Source organism: Pristiophorus japonicus, chromosome 17 (genome assembly GCF_044704955.1).
Source record: "Pristiophorus japonicus isolate sPriJap1 chromosome 17, sPriJap1.hap1, whole genome shotgun sequence".
NCBI lineage: Eukaryota > Metazoa > Chordata > Chondrichthyes > Pristiophoridae > Pristiophorus > Pristiophorus japonicus.
In genome coordinates this window covers 35,193,168-35,209,392 of record NC_091993.1, presented here as the reverse complement: position 1 = coordinate 35,209,392, position 16,225 = coordinate 35,193,168, and the positions used below count along the sequence as shown (strand labels likewise).

The 16,225-nt window shown below is 51.1% G+C and overlaps 1 protein-coding gene across 1 annotated transcript in view; it reads right to left on the bottom strand.

The window, feature by feature from the left end:
- Positions 1–3,173: 3,173 nt before the first annotated feature.
- Positions 3,174–16,225, bottom strand: part of slc30a4 (solute carrier family 30 member 4) — a 28,936-nt gene continuing 15,884 nt past the window's right edge. Inside the window, exons 5-7 of the mRNA XM_070858656.1 lie at positions 15,312–15,417; positions 13,486–13,620; positions 3,174–4,841 (exon numbers count right to left, since the gene is read on the bottom strand). Coding sequence (XP_070714757.1) covers positions 4,687–4,841; positions 13,486–13,620; positions 15,312–15,417 — 396 coding nt within the window. The 3' untranslated portion in view covers positions 3,174–4,686. The remainder of the gene's footprint in view (positions 4,842–13,485; positions 13,621–15,311; positions 15,418–16,225) is intronic.

Sequence of the window (16,225 nt, the reverse complement as noted above, 5' to 3'; positions counted from 1 at the left end):
CTCTCCCCCCCCAGTCCCCTCGCCCCATTCTCTCCCCCCCCAGTCCCCTCGCCCCATTCTCTCTCCCCTCGCCCCATTCTCTCTCCCCTCGCCCCATTCTCTCTCCCCTCGCCCCATTCTCTCCCCCCCCAGTCCCCTCGCCCCATTCTCTCCCCCCCAGTCCCCTCGCCCCATTCTCTCCCCCCCCCCAGTCCCCTCGCCCCATTCTCTCCCCCCCCCAGTCCCCTCGCCCCATTCTCTCCCCCCCGTCCCATTCTCTCCCCCCCAGTCCCCTCGCCCCATTCTCTCCCCCCAGTCCCCTTCCCCATTCTCTCCCTCCCAGCCAGTCCCCTCCCCCATCCCCTCCACCCCAGCCAGTCCCCTCCCCCATCCCCTCCACCCCAGCCAGTCCCCTCCCCCATTCTCTCTCCCCCACGCACACATTCTCTTCCCCCTCCCCCAGTAACTAACCTGGTAACCTTTGTTCTCCAGTCAGTATGATGCAATTTAAAAACGATTTCCTTACATTTACATTTCGCCATTCTGGCCTCAGTAGCAACTCCAGCCACGAGATGGCATACCTGCCTGCTCGGCCATGTGAGGCTTCGCCAATATCTGGGCCAAACCATCACAATACAAGTCTGCTAAGGTGCATTTATATAGCGCCTTTACCGGTTTCTCTCTTTCTCGGGGGGGGGTCTCAGGAGCGATTATTAAACAATTCAAATCGGATTGTTCTCGAACCCGACTCTCCCATTTTAGCCTCCAGCTGTGTCTGACCTTTCCTCCGCGATGGATTCTTCCAAAACATCTCACTCGGAGCAATGAGAAACTTTCCCGCCTCATCAGCAACCCGGGGTAGGGGAGGGGTGGAGGAGGGGGACTGCCCTGGGGGAATGGAAGGGCCCCGGGGTGGGGGGGGGAGATTGGTCGGGAGGGTGAATGGGGACTGCCCGTGGGGCCACATTGGTCCTGGGGGACAGACCTTTAGCGAGAATTTGGGAGGGACCGCCCCTGCATGTAAAAGCTGGAATGATGCAAATTCCGGTCACCTCAGGACAGAACATTCTGCTCAAACTCGCCGCATTTTGCACATCATTTAATTCCGGCCCCGAGCACAGACCGTGTCCCATTCACACCCTCCCTAGCAGCTTTCCCGGGGCGGAGGCTCCCACACTTCAGCCCAAGGGTCGCAGCACCCTGGGCAGTAACACTGCAACTGGCCCTCGCCCCTCCAGTAACTGTGTACAGAGAGACTGAGACACAGAGATCGGACAGATACTGCGTGAGATCCAGAGAGAGAGACCGAGAGATAGACAGAGTGCAGTTGGAGCAGTGTAGACATAATATACACACACTTATTTTAGATGTAGAATTGATCCAAAAGCAATAATTTGGAAACAGGTTAACATTAACACTGATGGTGCATTTTCCAGTCAAGGGTTAGAGACCCTAAACCTCTCCGGAGATTGGGACACAAACCTCTTCCTGTGAGCCCATTTTGGCCGTGCCTCAGACACTGAGCGCAAGCCCACAGAGCAAGGCCTAGCTCCAAGTGTCCGATGTATTTCCAAGTATTGTCAAAAGCCCAAGGACATTCGACCCATTCCCACGTCACGGCCCACCCTGGGCTGGGCCAAGTTCAGGGTCTTATTTTGATAATGTTGGACTGGGTTCCTGTCAAAACTGACACAAATAACGAAGTATTGGAGAGAATCCATGGAATTGTACCCAATGCTTAGAAAAAAGGAGAAAAGGTAGAAAAATAGTAATAAATGTTCTGAGTGACTGAGTTGAAGTTACATTGCGTTTGAAATCGAGTGTTAGACAAGATTGCAGCACATCGTGTGCAGGAACACACATTACTGAGAACTGGACTCCCAATAAACACGGTCACAGGCACTGCAAACACATTAGTACAATTATAAAAATAATCACCAACCTGTACAAATCCTTCATTATAAAACAATCTCAATGGTCAATGATCCCAAACCCACTGTGTAATTTCTCTGTGGAGGGGGTTACACTGTTCCTGTAATGTTTTAAGAACAGGCACTGAGAGAAGGTGATATAACTAAATATTGAGGAAATTTCTTTCAAAAATACATAATTCCAACTGTTGATTCTAAAATACTGTTTAACGAAAGACACTGATAAAGGACATGGGATAAAGCTGTGTCAGTCTACTGGATATTTCATTTTATATCCATATTCCAGACAGTGTACACTATTAATTGTAACTAATTCACACAGTGTCCACGGTGTCTCAGTGGATAGCACACTTGCTTCTGAGTCGGACGGTTGGGGGTTCAAGTCACTCTTCAGATACTTGAGCACAAAATCTAGGCTGACACTCCAGGGCAGTGCTGAGGGAGCGCCGCACTGTCGGCGGGGGGGGGGGCAGTGCTGAGGGAGGCAGTGCTGAAGGAGCGCCGCACTGTCGGGGGGGGGGCAGTGCTGAGGGAGCGCGCACTGTCGGGGGGGGCAGTGCTGAGGGAGGCAGTGCTGAAGGAGCGCCGCACTGTCGGGGGGGGGGGGGCAGTGCTGAGGGAGCGCCGCACTGTCGGGGGGGGCAGTGCTGAGGGAGCGCCGCACTGTCGGGGGGGGCAGTGCTGAGGGAGCGCCGCACTGTCGGGGGGGGGGGCAGTGCTGAGGGAGTGCCGCACTGTCGGGGGGGGCAGTGCTGAGGGAGCGCCACACTGTCGGGGGGGGCAGTGCTGAGGGAGCGCCGCACTGTCGGGGGGGGCAGTGCTGAGGGATCGCCGCACTGTCGGGGGGGGCAGTGCTGAGGGAGCGCCGCACTGTCGGGGGGGGCAGTGCTGAGGGAGCGCCGCACTGTCGGGGGGGGCAGTGCTGAGGGAGCGCCGCACTGTCGGGGGGGGGGGCAGTGCTGAGGGAGCGCCACACTGTCGGGGGGGGCAGTGCTGAGGGAGCGCCACACTGTCGGGGGGGGCAGTGCTGAGGGATCGCCGCACTGTCGGGGGGGGCAGTGCTGAGGGAGCGCCGCACTGTCGGGGGGGGCAGTGCTGAGGGAGCGCCGCACTGTCGGGGGGGGCAGTGCTGAGGGAGCGCCGCACTGTCGGGGGGGGCAGTGCTGAGGGAGCGCCGCACTGTCGGGGGGAGCAGTGCTGAGGGAGCGCCGCACTGTCGGGGGGGGGGGCAGTGCTGAGGGAGCACCGCACTGTCGGGGGGGGGGCAGTGCTGAGGGAGCGCCGCACTGTCGGGGGGGGCAGTGCTGAGGGAGCGCCGCACTGTCGGGGGGGGCAGTGCTGAGGGAGCGCCGCACTGTCGGGGGGGCAGTGCTGAGGGAGCGCCGCACTGTCGGGGGGGGCAGTGCTGTGGGAGCGCCGCACTGTCGGGGGGGCAGTGCTGTGGGAGCGCCGCACTGTCGGGGGGGGGGGCAGTGCTGAGGGAGCGCCGCACTGTCGGGGGGGGGGGGGGGCAGTGCTGAGGGAGCGCCGCACTGTCGGGGGGGGGCAGTGCTGAGGGAGCGCCACACTGTCTTTTGGATGAGACGTTAAACAAAGGTGCCGTCTGCTCTCTCAAGTGGACGTAAAAGATCCCATGGCTATTTCAAAGAGGAGTAGGGGCGTTCTCCCCAGTGTCCCGACCAATATTTATCCCTCAATCAACACTAAAACCGATGATCTGGGTCATTATCACATTGCTATTTGTGGGAGCATGCTGTGTAAATTGGCTGCCGCATTTCCCACATTACAACAGTGACTACACTTCAAAAATACTTAATTGGCTGTAAAGCACTTTGAGACGTCCGATGGTCATGAAAGGCGCTATATAAATCCAAGTCTTTCTTTCTAATTCAGTTACACGATGGTGGTGAGTTGGGGATTGGTTACACGAGACAGATCTGCATTGCAACCCACTGATTATAACAGGGCCAAGCCCTCGGGTCTCTGGCGAGGTGGAGTTGGAGAGGCAATGAGGTGAAGGGTATTAAAGTAAATGAAGCACCATCCCACGGGCCCCTCCAAACATCGATCCAACATGGCTCCTGGGGACAGGCGATCGAGTCCCCTCTCAGGAGATGGGCCCAGAAATAAAGTGTGAACGGGAAGAGGGGTAAAATAATAACTTCATCAGGAGCGCTTCATAATTATTGACTCATTTGGCAAAAGCGACACAACTGGGTTTGCAGTGAATCAAATCTTGAACCAGCTCATGAGGCTTTGAAAACACAATGATACAGCACAGACTGGGCCAGGCTACCCCTCCACAATTCCTCACAGGTCCTCATAGGATATACGGCACAGAGAGGCCATTCGGCCCATCCCAGAGATGCAATACTGCGGGGCCCTAAATCACTGCTACATCAAATCTCATTTAAATAGCTAAAATAAATGTGTTTTGTAGTAAATGGAAAGTTGAAAGGCATGTGGAGCTTGGTATGAAGCAGATTAATAATGCTGCCCAGATAGCAGGGCGGGGGGGGACATGGCCGCGTGAGGGGGGTGAGGGGGCCGGGGCCAGTCTGAAAGTTGTTCAACACGAGGTGCTGAGTGAGGTCCTCAGGCGATGTGACTGGGCGATCCAGCAGGCCGTGAGATCTGGTGATATCAGCGCTGTCTGTTCTCGTGGACTCTTGTAGTGATAAATGCTGCTTTTTAATTTGTATAAAAGGCACTAGTTCGAGATTTTGAGTAGTTTGTTGAGTGGATTTGCTCCGTCCACAGACTGGAGTCCCAGCCCTTAAGCATCCAAGGCCCTGCACTTGGTGCACACCTTGTCCGCTGCGTCCTTGTACACCTGCAGCTGGACTGTGCATCGATGCAGGCCGTACGTCGAGAGCAAGATGTGCCGGGCCTTCGACTGAACTTCTTCCCACCTCGAGAAACTCTCTGGAACTGAACAGACGTGAACATTGATCACAATCAAGGGAACTAGAAACCACAAACACTTCAGGGCAGGATTCCCAAATCATCTACAGCTACAAAGGTTTCGGGATTGGCGGCTCACAAACCCTCCTCGGGACACCCCGACTGATGTCAGCGCCCGCAGCTGGGCTCAGAGTGAGCAGACCGGGGAAGCATTGAGGGCACAACTCATTTACAATCCGTCTGAGCTGTGCCACCTTCCCATCCCACCCGAAACCTGCAGATCCAATCCCTCTCTCCCTCCCTCCCTCTACCTCTCCTCCATTAAATATTCCATTCCTGGTTTAGTGATTGTTATTTCAATTTATCTTCTTGCTGTGAATTCTCTAGATCTATTCAGAGTTTCCCCATTTACTGGATCAGGTGAGGGGCACAGCAGAGGGGCAGAGCAGCGAACCTGGTCAGGACCAAAGAGGAAAAAAAAATCCAGGAGGGACATCACAAGATAGCTAGTAACTGATTGATTGAGCAACAGAATGTGGGAGCGAGAGCGGTGTGGGTATCAGGAGCAGCGGAAGCAGAACCCGTATCATGTGGGAAGTCCTGGACGACCACGTGTGCAGGAAGTGTCGCCAGCTAGAGTCGCTCAAGTTCCGGGTTTCCGAGCCGGAGAGGCAGCTGGTGTCACTGCAGTGCATCCATGAGTCTGAGAACTTTGTGGGTAGCGCGTTTCAGGAGGTGGTCACCCCACAGTTTAAGAGTGTGCAGGCAGAGAGGCAATGGGTGACCACCAGACAGACAAGGAGGACCTAGGCAGGTAGGGCAGGAAGGGCAGGAGTTCCCTGAGTGCATCTTGCTCGCTAACCAGTTTTCAGTTCTGGATACTGCTGAGGGCGATGGTTCCTCTGGGGAGTGCAGCCAGAGGCCGAGTCCATGTCACCACGGGTGGGTCAGCTACACGGGGGGGGGGGGGGGGGGGGAGCGAGAAGAGCGGAAGAACAATGGTGGTAGGGGATTCGATAGTTAGGGGAACAGACAGACGTTTCTGCTGCCGCAGATGCGGCTCCAGGATGGTATGTTGCCTCCCTGTTGCCAGGGTCAAGGATGTCACTGAGCGGCTGCAGGACATTTTGAGGGAGGAGGGTGAACAGCCAGAGGTTGTGGTCTATGTCGGGACCAATGGCATCGGTAGAAAGAGGAATGACGTCCTACAGGCAGATATTAGGGAGCTAGGAGAGAGATTAAAAAGCAGGACCTCAAAGGTGTAATCACTGGATTACTCCTGGTGCCACGTGCTAGTGAATACAGAAATAGGAGGATAGAGCAGATGAATGCATGGCTGGAGAGATGGTGCAGGTGGGAGGGCTTTGAGGCATTGGGACCGTTTATGGGGAAGGTGGGACCTGTACAAGCCAGATGGGTTGCACCTCAACAGGGCCGGGACCAATATCCTTGTGGTTGGTGCGGGGAGTTGCTAGAGCTGTTAGGGAGGGTTTAAACTAGCTGGGCAGGGAAATGGGAACCTGAGAGTAGATTCAGAAGGGAGAGAAAGAAAGCTGGAAATGGAAGGCAGAGGAAACAAAGGCGAGAAGATAGACAAGGGAGTTCGGCAATGCTAAATGGTATATACTTCAATGCAAGGAGTCAACGGAATAAGGCAGATGAGCCGAGGGCACAGATAGACACTTGGGAGTACGATGTTATAGCTATTACTGAGACATGGCTAAAAGGGCAGGAATGGCAGCTCAATATTTCTGGTTATAGGGTTTTCAGACGGGAAAGAGAGGGGGATAAAAAAGGAGGGGTCACAGTATTGATTAAAGAAACAATTACAGCTGTGAGAAGGGATGATATGTTCGAAGGATCATCAAATGTGGCCATATAAGAAATTGGAGCAGGAGTCGGCCATTCGGCCCCTCGAGCCTGCTCCGCCATTCAATACGATCATGGCTGATCTTCTACCTCAACTCCACTTTCCTGCACTATCCCCATATCCCTTGATTCTCTTAATACCCAACAATCTATCGATCTCAGCCTTGAATATATTCAACGACTGAGCCCTCACAGCCCTCTGGGGCAGAGAAGTCCAAAGATTCACCACTCTGAGTGAAGAAATTTCTCCACATAGAAAATAGGTGCAGGAGTAGGCCATTCGGCCCTTCGAGCCTGCATCGCCATTCAATGAGTTCATGGCTGAACATGCAACTTCAGTACCCCATTCCTGCTTTCTCGCCATACCCCTTGATCCCCCTAGTAGTAAGGACTTCATCTAACTCATTTTTGAATATATTTAGTGAATTGGCCTCAACAACTTTCTGTGATAGAGAATTCCACAGGTTCACCACTCTCTGGGTGAAGAAGTTTCTCCTCATCTCAGTCCTAAATGGTTTACCCCTTATCCTTAGACTGTGACTCCTGGTTCTGGAATTCCACAACATTGCGAACATTCTTCCTGCATCTAACCTATCTAAACCCATCAGAATTTTAAACGTTTCTATGAGGTCCCCTCTCATTCTTCTGAACTCCAGTGAATACAAGCCCAGTTGATCCAGTCTTTCTTGATAGGTCAGTCCCGCTATCCCGGGAATCAGTCTGGTGAACCTTCGCTGCACTCCCTCAATAGCAAGAATGTCCTTCCTCAGGTTAGGAGACCAAAACTGTACACAATACTCCAGGTGTGGCCTCACCAAGGCCCTGTACAACTGTAGCAACACCTCCCTGCCCCTGTACTCAAATCCCCTCGCTATGAAGGCCAACATGCCATTTGCTTTCTTAACCGCCTACTGTACCTGCATGCCAACCTTCAATGACTGATGTACCATGACACCCAGGTCTCGTTGCACCTCCCCTTTTCCTAATCTGTCACCATTCAGATTATAGTCTGTCTCTCTGTTTTTACCTCACATTTATCCACATTATACTTCATCTGCCATGCATTTGCGCACTCACCTAACCTATCCAAGTCGCTCTATAGCCTCATAGCATCCTCCTCGCAGCTCACACTGCCACCCAACTTAGTGTCATCCGCAAATTTGGAGATACTACATTTAATCCCCTCGTCTAAATCATTAACGTACAGTGTAAACAGCTGGGGCCCCAGCATAGAACCTTGCGATACCCCACTAGTCACTGCCTGCCATTCTGAAAAGTCCCCATTTACTCCTATTCTTTGCTTCCTGTCTGACAACCAGTTCTCAATCCATGTCAGCAGACTACCCCCAATCCCATGTGCTTTAACTTTGCACATTAATCTCTTGTGTGGGACCTTGTCGAAAGCCTTCTGAAAGTCCAAATATACCATATCAACTGGTTCTCCCTTGTCCACTCTACTGGAAACATCCTCAAAAAATTCCAGAAGATTTGTCAAGCATGATTTCCCTTTCACAAATCCATGCTGACTTGGACCTATCATGTCACCTCTTTCCAAATGCGCTGCTATGACATCCTTAATAATTGATTCCATCATTTTACCCACTACCGATTGTCAGGCTGACCGGTCTATAATTCCCTGTTTTCTCTCTCCCTCCTTTTTTAAAAAGTGGGGTTACATTGGCTACCCTCCACTCGATAGGAACTGATCCAGAGTCAATGGAATGTTGGAAAATGACTGTCAATGCATCCGCTATTTCCAAGGCCACCTCCTTAAGTACTCTGGGATGCAGTCCATCAGGCCCTGGGGATTTATCGGCCTTCAATCCCATCAATTTCCCCAACACAATTTCCCTCAGTTCCTCCTCCTTACTAGACCCTCTGACCCCTTTTATATCCGGAAGGTTGTTTGTGTCCTCCTCAGTGAATACCGAACCAAAGTACTTGTTCAATTGGTCCGCCATTTCTTTGTTCCCCGTTATGACTTCCCCTGATTCTGACTGCAGGGGACCTACGTTTGTCTTTACTAACCTTTTTCTCTTTACATATCTATAGAAACTTTTGCAATCCGTCTTAATGTTCCCTGCAAGCTTCTTCTCGTACTCCATTTTCCCTGCCCTAATCAAACCCTTTGTCCTCCTCTGTTGAGTTCTAAATTTCTCCCAGTCCCCGGGTAATTTGTATGCCACTTCCTTGGCTTTAATACTATCCCTGATTTCCCTAGATAGCCACGGTTGAGCCACCTTCCCTTTTTTATTTTTACGCCAGACAGGAATGTACAATTGTTGTAGTTCATCCATGCGGTCTCTAAATGTCTGCCATTGCCCATCCACAGTCAACCCCTTAAGTATCATTCGCCAATCTATCCTAGCCAATTCACGCCTCATACCTTCAAAGTTAGCCTTCTTTAAGTTCTGGACCATGGTCTCTGAATTAACTGTTTCATTCTCCATCCTAATGCAGAATTCCACCATATTATGGTCACTCTTCCCCAAGGGGCCTCGCACAACAAGATTGCTAATTAATCCTCTCTCATTACACAACATCCAGTCTAAGATGGCCTCCCCCCTAGTTGGTTCCTTGACATATTGGTCTAGAAAACCATCCCTTATGCACTCCAGGAAATCCTCCTCCACCGTATTGCTTCCAGTTTGGTTAGCCCAATCTATGTGCATATTAAAGTCACCCATTATAACTGCTGCACCTTTATTGCATGCACCCCTAATTTCCTGTTTGATGCCCTCCCCAACATCACTACTATTGTTTGGAGATCTGTACACAACTCCCACTAACGTTTTTTGCCCTTTGGTGTTCTGCACATATAGATTCCACATCATCCAAGCTAATGTCCTTCCTAACTATTGCATTAATCTCCTCCTTAACCAGCAATGCTACCCCACCTCCTTTTCCTTTTATTCTATCCTTCCTGAATGTTGAATACCCCTGGATGTTGAGTTCCCAGCCCTGACCATCCTGGAGCCACGTCTCTGTAATCCCAATCACATCATATTTGTTAACATCTATTTGCACAGTTAATTCATCCACCTTATTATGGATACTCCTTGCATTAAGACACAAAGCCTTCAGGCTTGTTTTTTTAACACCCTTTGCCCTTTTAGAATTTTGTTGTACAGTGGCCCTTTTTGTTCTTTGCCTTGGGTTTCTCTGCCCTCCACTTTTACTCATCTCCTTTGCTTTTGTTTCCTTTTTGTTTCCCTCTGTCACCCTGCATTGGTTCCCATCCCCCTGCCATCATCTCAGTTTTAAATGGCCGACCCCTTATCCTGAGACTGTGACCCCTGGTTCTCGACTCCCCAGCCCGGGGGAAACATCCTCCCCGCATCTACCCTGTCAAGCCCTGTAAGAATTGTGTATGTTTCAATGAGATCACCTCTTATTCTTCTTAAATTCTAGAGAATATAGGTCTAGTCTACTCAATCGCTCCTCATAGGACAATCCCCCCATCCCAGGAATCAGTCTGGTGAACCTTTGTTGCACTCCCTCAATGGCAAGTATATCCTGCCTTAGGTTGAATGGTGAATATGGGTTGAACTGAAGAACAAAAAAGGTGCAATCACATTACAACAGTGACTACACTCCAAAAGCACTTCATTGGCTGTAAAGTGCTTTGAGATGTCCGATGGTGGAGAAAGGTGCTATATAAATGCAAGTCTTTCTTTTTACTATAGACCCCCCCCAAACAGTCAGGGGGGGATAGAAGAGCAAATATGTCGGCAGATTTCTGCGAAGTGCGAAAACAATAGGGCAGTAATAGTAGGGCATTTCAACATCCCTAATATTAACGGAGATAGAATTCATGTGAAAAGTATAGAGGGAGCAGAATTCTTTAAATGCATTCGGGAGAACTTTTTTTAGTTAGTACACAACAAGCCCAACAAGAGAGGGGGAGGTTCTGGACTTAGTTTTCGGGAATGAAGCTGGGCAGGTGGAAAGGGCATCAGTGGGAGAGCATTTTGGTGCTAGTGATCATAATTCAGTTAGATTTAGGGTAGTTTTGGAAAAGGACAAAGATAGACCAAGAATAAAAGTTCTCAATTGGGTAAAAGCTAATTACTAAGCTGAGAGATGATTTAGCCAAAGTGGACTGGAAAGAGCTACCTGCAGCTAAATCAGTGTCAGAGCATTGGGTGGCATTCAAGGAGGAGATCCTGAGGGTTCAGAACAAGTATGTTCCCTTAAAGAAAAAGGGGGGCACTAACAAATCTAGAGCCCCCTGGATGTCAAGGGACATACAGGGTAGGATAAAACAAAGAAAAGGAAGCTTATGACAGATACCGTGGGCTCAATACTGCAGAAACCCTAGAGGCGTATAGAAAGTGCAGGATTGAAATTCAAAAGGAAATTGTGAAAGTAAAGAGAGGGCATGAAAAAATATTGGCGAGTAAAATCAAGGAAAACCCAAAGATGTTTTATAAATACATTAAGAGCAAGAGGATAACTAAAGAAAGAATAGGGCCCGTTAGGGACCATAAAGGTAACCTCTGTGTGGAGGCAGAAGACATGGGTATGGTTCTCAATGAATACTTTGCATCTGTTTTCACAAAAGGGAGGGTCGATGTAGACATTGCAATCAAGGAGTGTGAAATATTAGATGAAATAAACATAGTGCGAGAGGAAATATTAAGGGGTTTAGCATCTTTGAAAGTGGATAAATCCCCAGGCTTGGATGAAATGTATCCAGACTGTTAAGAAAAGCAAAAGAGGAAATAGCAGAGGCTCTGACCATCATTTTCCAATCCTCTCTGGCTGCAGGTGTGGTGCCGGAGGACTGGAGGATGTTGTACCTTTGTTTAAAAAGGGAGAAAGGGATAGACCGAGTAATTGCAGGCCAGTCAGCCTAACCTCAGTGATGGAAAATTATTGGAAACAATCCTGAGGGACAGGATAAATCTTCATTTAGAAAGACATGGATTAATCAAGGACAGTCAGCATGAATCTGACTAACAATTGAATTTTTTCGAGGTGGTAACACAGAGGGTCAGTGAGGGTAGTGCGTTTGATGTAGTGTATATGGATTTTGATAAGGTCCCACATGGCAGACTGATCACGAAGGTAAAAGCCCATGGGATCCAAGGCAAAGTGGCAAGTTGGATCCAAAATTGGCTCAGAGGCAGGAAGCAAAGGGTAATGGTTGATGGGTGTTTGTGTGACTGGAAGGATGTTTCCAGTGGGGTTCCACAGGGCTCAGGACTAGGTCCCTTGCTTTTTGTGGTACATATCAATAATTTAGACTTGAATGTAGGGGGTATGTTTAAGAAGTTTGCAGATGATACTAAAATTGGCTGTGTGGTTGATAATGAAGAAGAAAGCTGCGGACTACAGGAAGATATCAATGAACTGATCAGGTGGTCAGAACAGTGGCAAATGGAATTCAATCCAGAGAAGTGTGAGGTAATGTATTTGGGGAGGGCTAACAAAGCAAGGGAATACACATTAAATGGTAGGACACCAAGAAGTGTAGAGGAACAAAGGGACCTTGGAGTGCACGTCCACAGATCCCTGAAGGTAGCAGGCCAGATAGATAAGGTGGTTAAGAAGGCATATGGAATACTTGCCTTTATTAGCTGAGGCATAGAATATAAGAGCAGGGAGATTATGCTTGAACTGTATAAAACACTGGTTAGGCCACAGCTAGAGTACTGTTTGCAGTTCTGGTCACCACATTACAGGAAAGATGTGATTGCACTGGAGAGGGTACAGAGGAGATTTACGAGGATGTTGCCCGGACTGAAGAATTTTGGCTATGAGGACAGATTGGAGATGCTGAGAGGAGACTGAGGGGCAACCTTATTGAGGTGTATAAAATTGTCAGGGGCCTAGGAAGGGCCTGTTTCCCTTAGCAGAGGGGTCAACATCCAGGGGGTATAGATTTAAAGTAATTGGTAGAAGGTTTAGAGGGGATTTGAGGGGAAATATTTTCACCCAGAGAGCGGTGTGGGTCTGGAACTCGCTGCCTGAAAGGGTGGTAGAGGCAGAAACCCTCACACATTTAAAAAATACTTGGATGTGCACTTGAAGTGCCGTAACCTACAGGGCTACGGACCGAGAGCTGGAAAGTGGGATTAGGCTGGGTAGCTCTGTCGGCCGCGCGGACACGATGGGCCGAATAGCCTCCTTTCATGCTGTAAACTTCTATGATTCTATGATCAGATAAAGGAATCACTGCACCAAACTAGGGGTTGAGAGCAGGTTGCTGCTACTTTTCCTGTTTAAAAAAAATCTATGAACATGGGTTTCAAACCAGTGTAAATGGCAACTGATGGTGAATATTTTTGCCATTTACAGACACAAATTGGGCCTCAGACTTTGGATCAGTCAGTGACCCAGGTGGCGAAGCTGGCAACGCTCCGCGAGGTCTTTCTTTTATAATCAATGACAACGTGTGTTTTCCCAGAACCTTTAGCACAATGTCTGGTGCGACAATGTTATGGTGTGTGTACGTGATGAGTCTGGGACCCTGTCTGCGACCACATGGAACCAAGCCCAGTGATTGGCTCTTCCTGTCTGCGACCACATGGAACCAAACCCAGTGATTGGCTCTTCCTGTCTGCGACCACATGGAACCAAGCCCAGTGATTGGCTCTTCCTGCTTTGACAGCAAGCTAAGGCCCAGTAACTGCTCCATACTAATTGCTGCCAGATCGAGCCCCGGGGGTCAGGGGGCTCGCACTCTGGCCCGGGGGGTGGGGGGGCCGGCCACACTCCGGCCCGGGGGGGTCAGGGGGCCCACACTCTGGCCCCGCGGGTGGGTCCAGCGCTAGGATGCAACATGCAAACTGCTTACTGAGTTTTAAATGCACAATGGCTGCCGTTTTGCCCACAGTCAGTGACCACACGTTTAGATCTTGAACAGAATGGACATCTTCAATCTTTAGCAGAGCATCGCGAATATGATGAACATCGATATGGCTTGGAGTACCTGCGAGTGAGAGAGACCAATGAAAGCACAGTCAGTTTCGGAAGGGTCTGCTCCCTGTCAAAGTGATTACATCAAGCAATTCTTGCACAGAACAAATTTTCAACAGACATTTTGACCCCAAGCACAAAACATCTTCATGTAGTCCCCACCCTGGAGACAGGGACAGCACTGGGCTGTTCTGGGATAGTGACAAACGGACACTACAGAAGCTCGTGCTCCCTCCCCCACCGCTGCAGTGTGTACCATCTACAAAATGCACTGCAGCAACTCACCAAGGCTTCTTCGGCAGCACCTCCTAAACCCGCGACCTCTACCCCCTAGAAGGACAAGGGCAGCAGGCGCACGGGAACACCATCACCTCCACGTTGCCCTCCCAGTCACACACCATCCTGACCTGGAAATATATCGGCCGTCCCTCATCGTCGCTGGGTCACAATCCTGGAACTCGCTCCCTAACAGCACTGTGGGAGCACCTTCACCACACGGACTGCAGCGGTTCAAGGCGGCGGCTCACCAGCAGCTGCTCAAGGGGCAGTTAGGGACGGGCAATAAACACCGGCCTTGCCAGCGACACCCACATCCCAGGAACAATTTTTTAAATAGCCACCCACAGTAATGCGTTCCAGATTCTAATGACCTGCTGTGTGCTGGGGAAAAAATCTTGTAACTTATCTTTGTTGTTCTACGCTGCCCCCACCCAGTGATGCTGATTTCTTCCAGTGATCCCAATCGTTCATTCTCCGTCTTTTTGTTTAGAAACCTGAGCGTTTTAACCTGGCTAAGCGTAGCTCAAAATGTTCCGATATTTGCCAGATATAACAGCCCGTGTTACTGCAAGCTCGGTGGGAAACCAGCTAAACCAGTGTTGTACCAGAGTGTGGTGAGCAGAGGCTAAATATTCAGATCCCATCAAATGCAACGTTTCCCATCTCAAATTAGAATTTAAATTGTTGACTGTGTATTTGTGTGTACGCTGCAGCAGCTGCTCCTGATGGAAACTCTGACCATCCAACGTTCTAACATTCTGCTCCGGGAGAGACTGCGGCTGTCCATCGCACATTTCAAACACAGACTCAAACTACAATAACCAGCACATCAATGGATTCCCAGCATCTCCGTGCCTGGCCTAGCAGCAAAGTGCAAAGGACAAGAGGATGTGATAACATTAATGCCAATTAACACAATTCAGATTTGGAATTGGGACGTTTTGTTCCAATGAGTAAAGTGAGGAATAAAATGATGGCGATTCCATCGAGCAGAATATTGGGTTCACAGACAAATAATTTGGTGCTTGATCGGAGTTGAGGAATGTATTTGTACTGAATCAGTGCCATGGTGCAGTATATCTTCCCTGAGGGGGAAGTCTATCTCTGTGTTGCATCTCATCCACAGAGACCATCAGATGCAGAGTTGATGTTGTTTTGAGAGAGACTATTTTTGTGTAACTCCGAGAGAGCGACCTGCCGACAGCCCTTGCTGTGGAGCGGCAGCTCAGTGTCGGGGGGAGGTGGGGGGGTCTGTGTCAGAGTGCTTCTGCTGGCGGTGACATACACCGTGACACCAAGCCAGAGGAATTCTGCCCCCGTGTAGGAAATGATGCTTCGGCCCAGAATCACACTGACCTCCGACCCCAAACTCCAGCTGCTTTTCAGCCTACATCTTTAAAAAAGGAAAATAATTTAAATTTGTACCTTCCAAGAAGATCAGACTGGTATCCCTAAGGATTCGGAATGTTGTGCACAGCACCAGGAAGGAGAAGATGTAGGTACAGATCGGGTCGGCGATCTTGTACTCCGGCTGTGACAGCACAAACCACATTGTGTGTCAGAGACTGAACTCGTCGTTTGATCTAATCCCCCCCCCCCCCCCCCAACCCTCCCAGACACAACACCCCACCCACCCCCCACCTTCCCACACCTTCCCCTCCTCCCCCCACCCCCACACACCCCCCTTCCCCCCTCACACCACCCCCTCTCCACACCCACCCCCTTCCCCCCTCACCACCCCCTCTCCCACCCACCCCTCCCCCCCCCACACTACCCCGTTCCCCCCTCCCACACCACCCCCTTCCCCCCCTCCCACACCACCCCCCCTCCCACCCCACCCGCCTCCCACACCACCCCCTTCCCCACACCACCCCCTTCCCCCCTCCACCACCCCCTTCCCCACACCACCCCCTTCCCCCCTCCCACACCACCCCCCTTCCCACACACCACCCCCTCCCCCCCTCCCACATCACCCCCTTCCCCCCCCCACACCACCCCCTTCCCCCCCTCCCACACCACCCTCCCACACCACCCCCTTCCCCCCTCTCCCACACCACCCCTCCCCCCCCCCTCTCCCACACCACCCCCTCCCCCCCCACACCACCCCCTCCCCCCCCCTCCCACCACCACCCCCTCCCCCCCCTCCCACACCCCTCCCCCCCCCCTCCCACACACCACCCCCTCCCCCCCCCTCCCACACCACCTCCCCCTCCCCCCCCTCTCCCACCACCACCCCCTCCCCCCCTCCCACACCACCCCCTCCCCCCCCCCTCCACACCACCCCCTCCCACACCACCCCACACCACCCCCTCCCCCCCACTCCCACCCCCTCCCACACC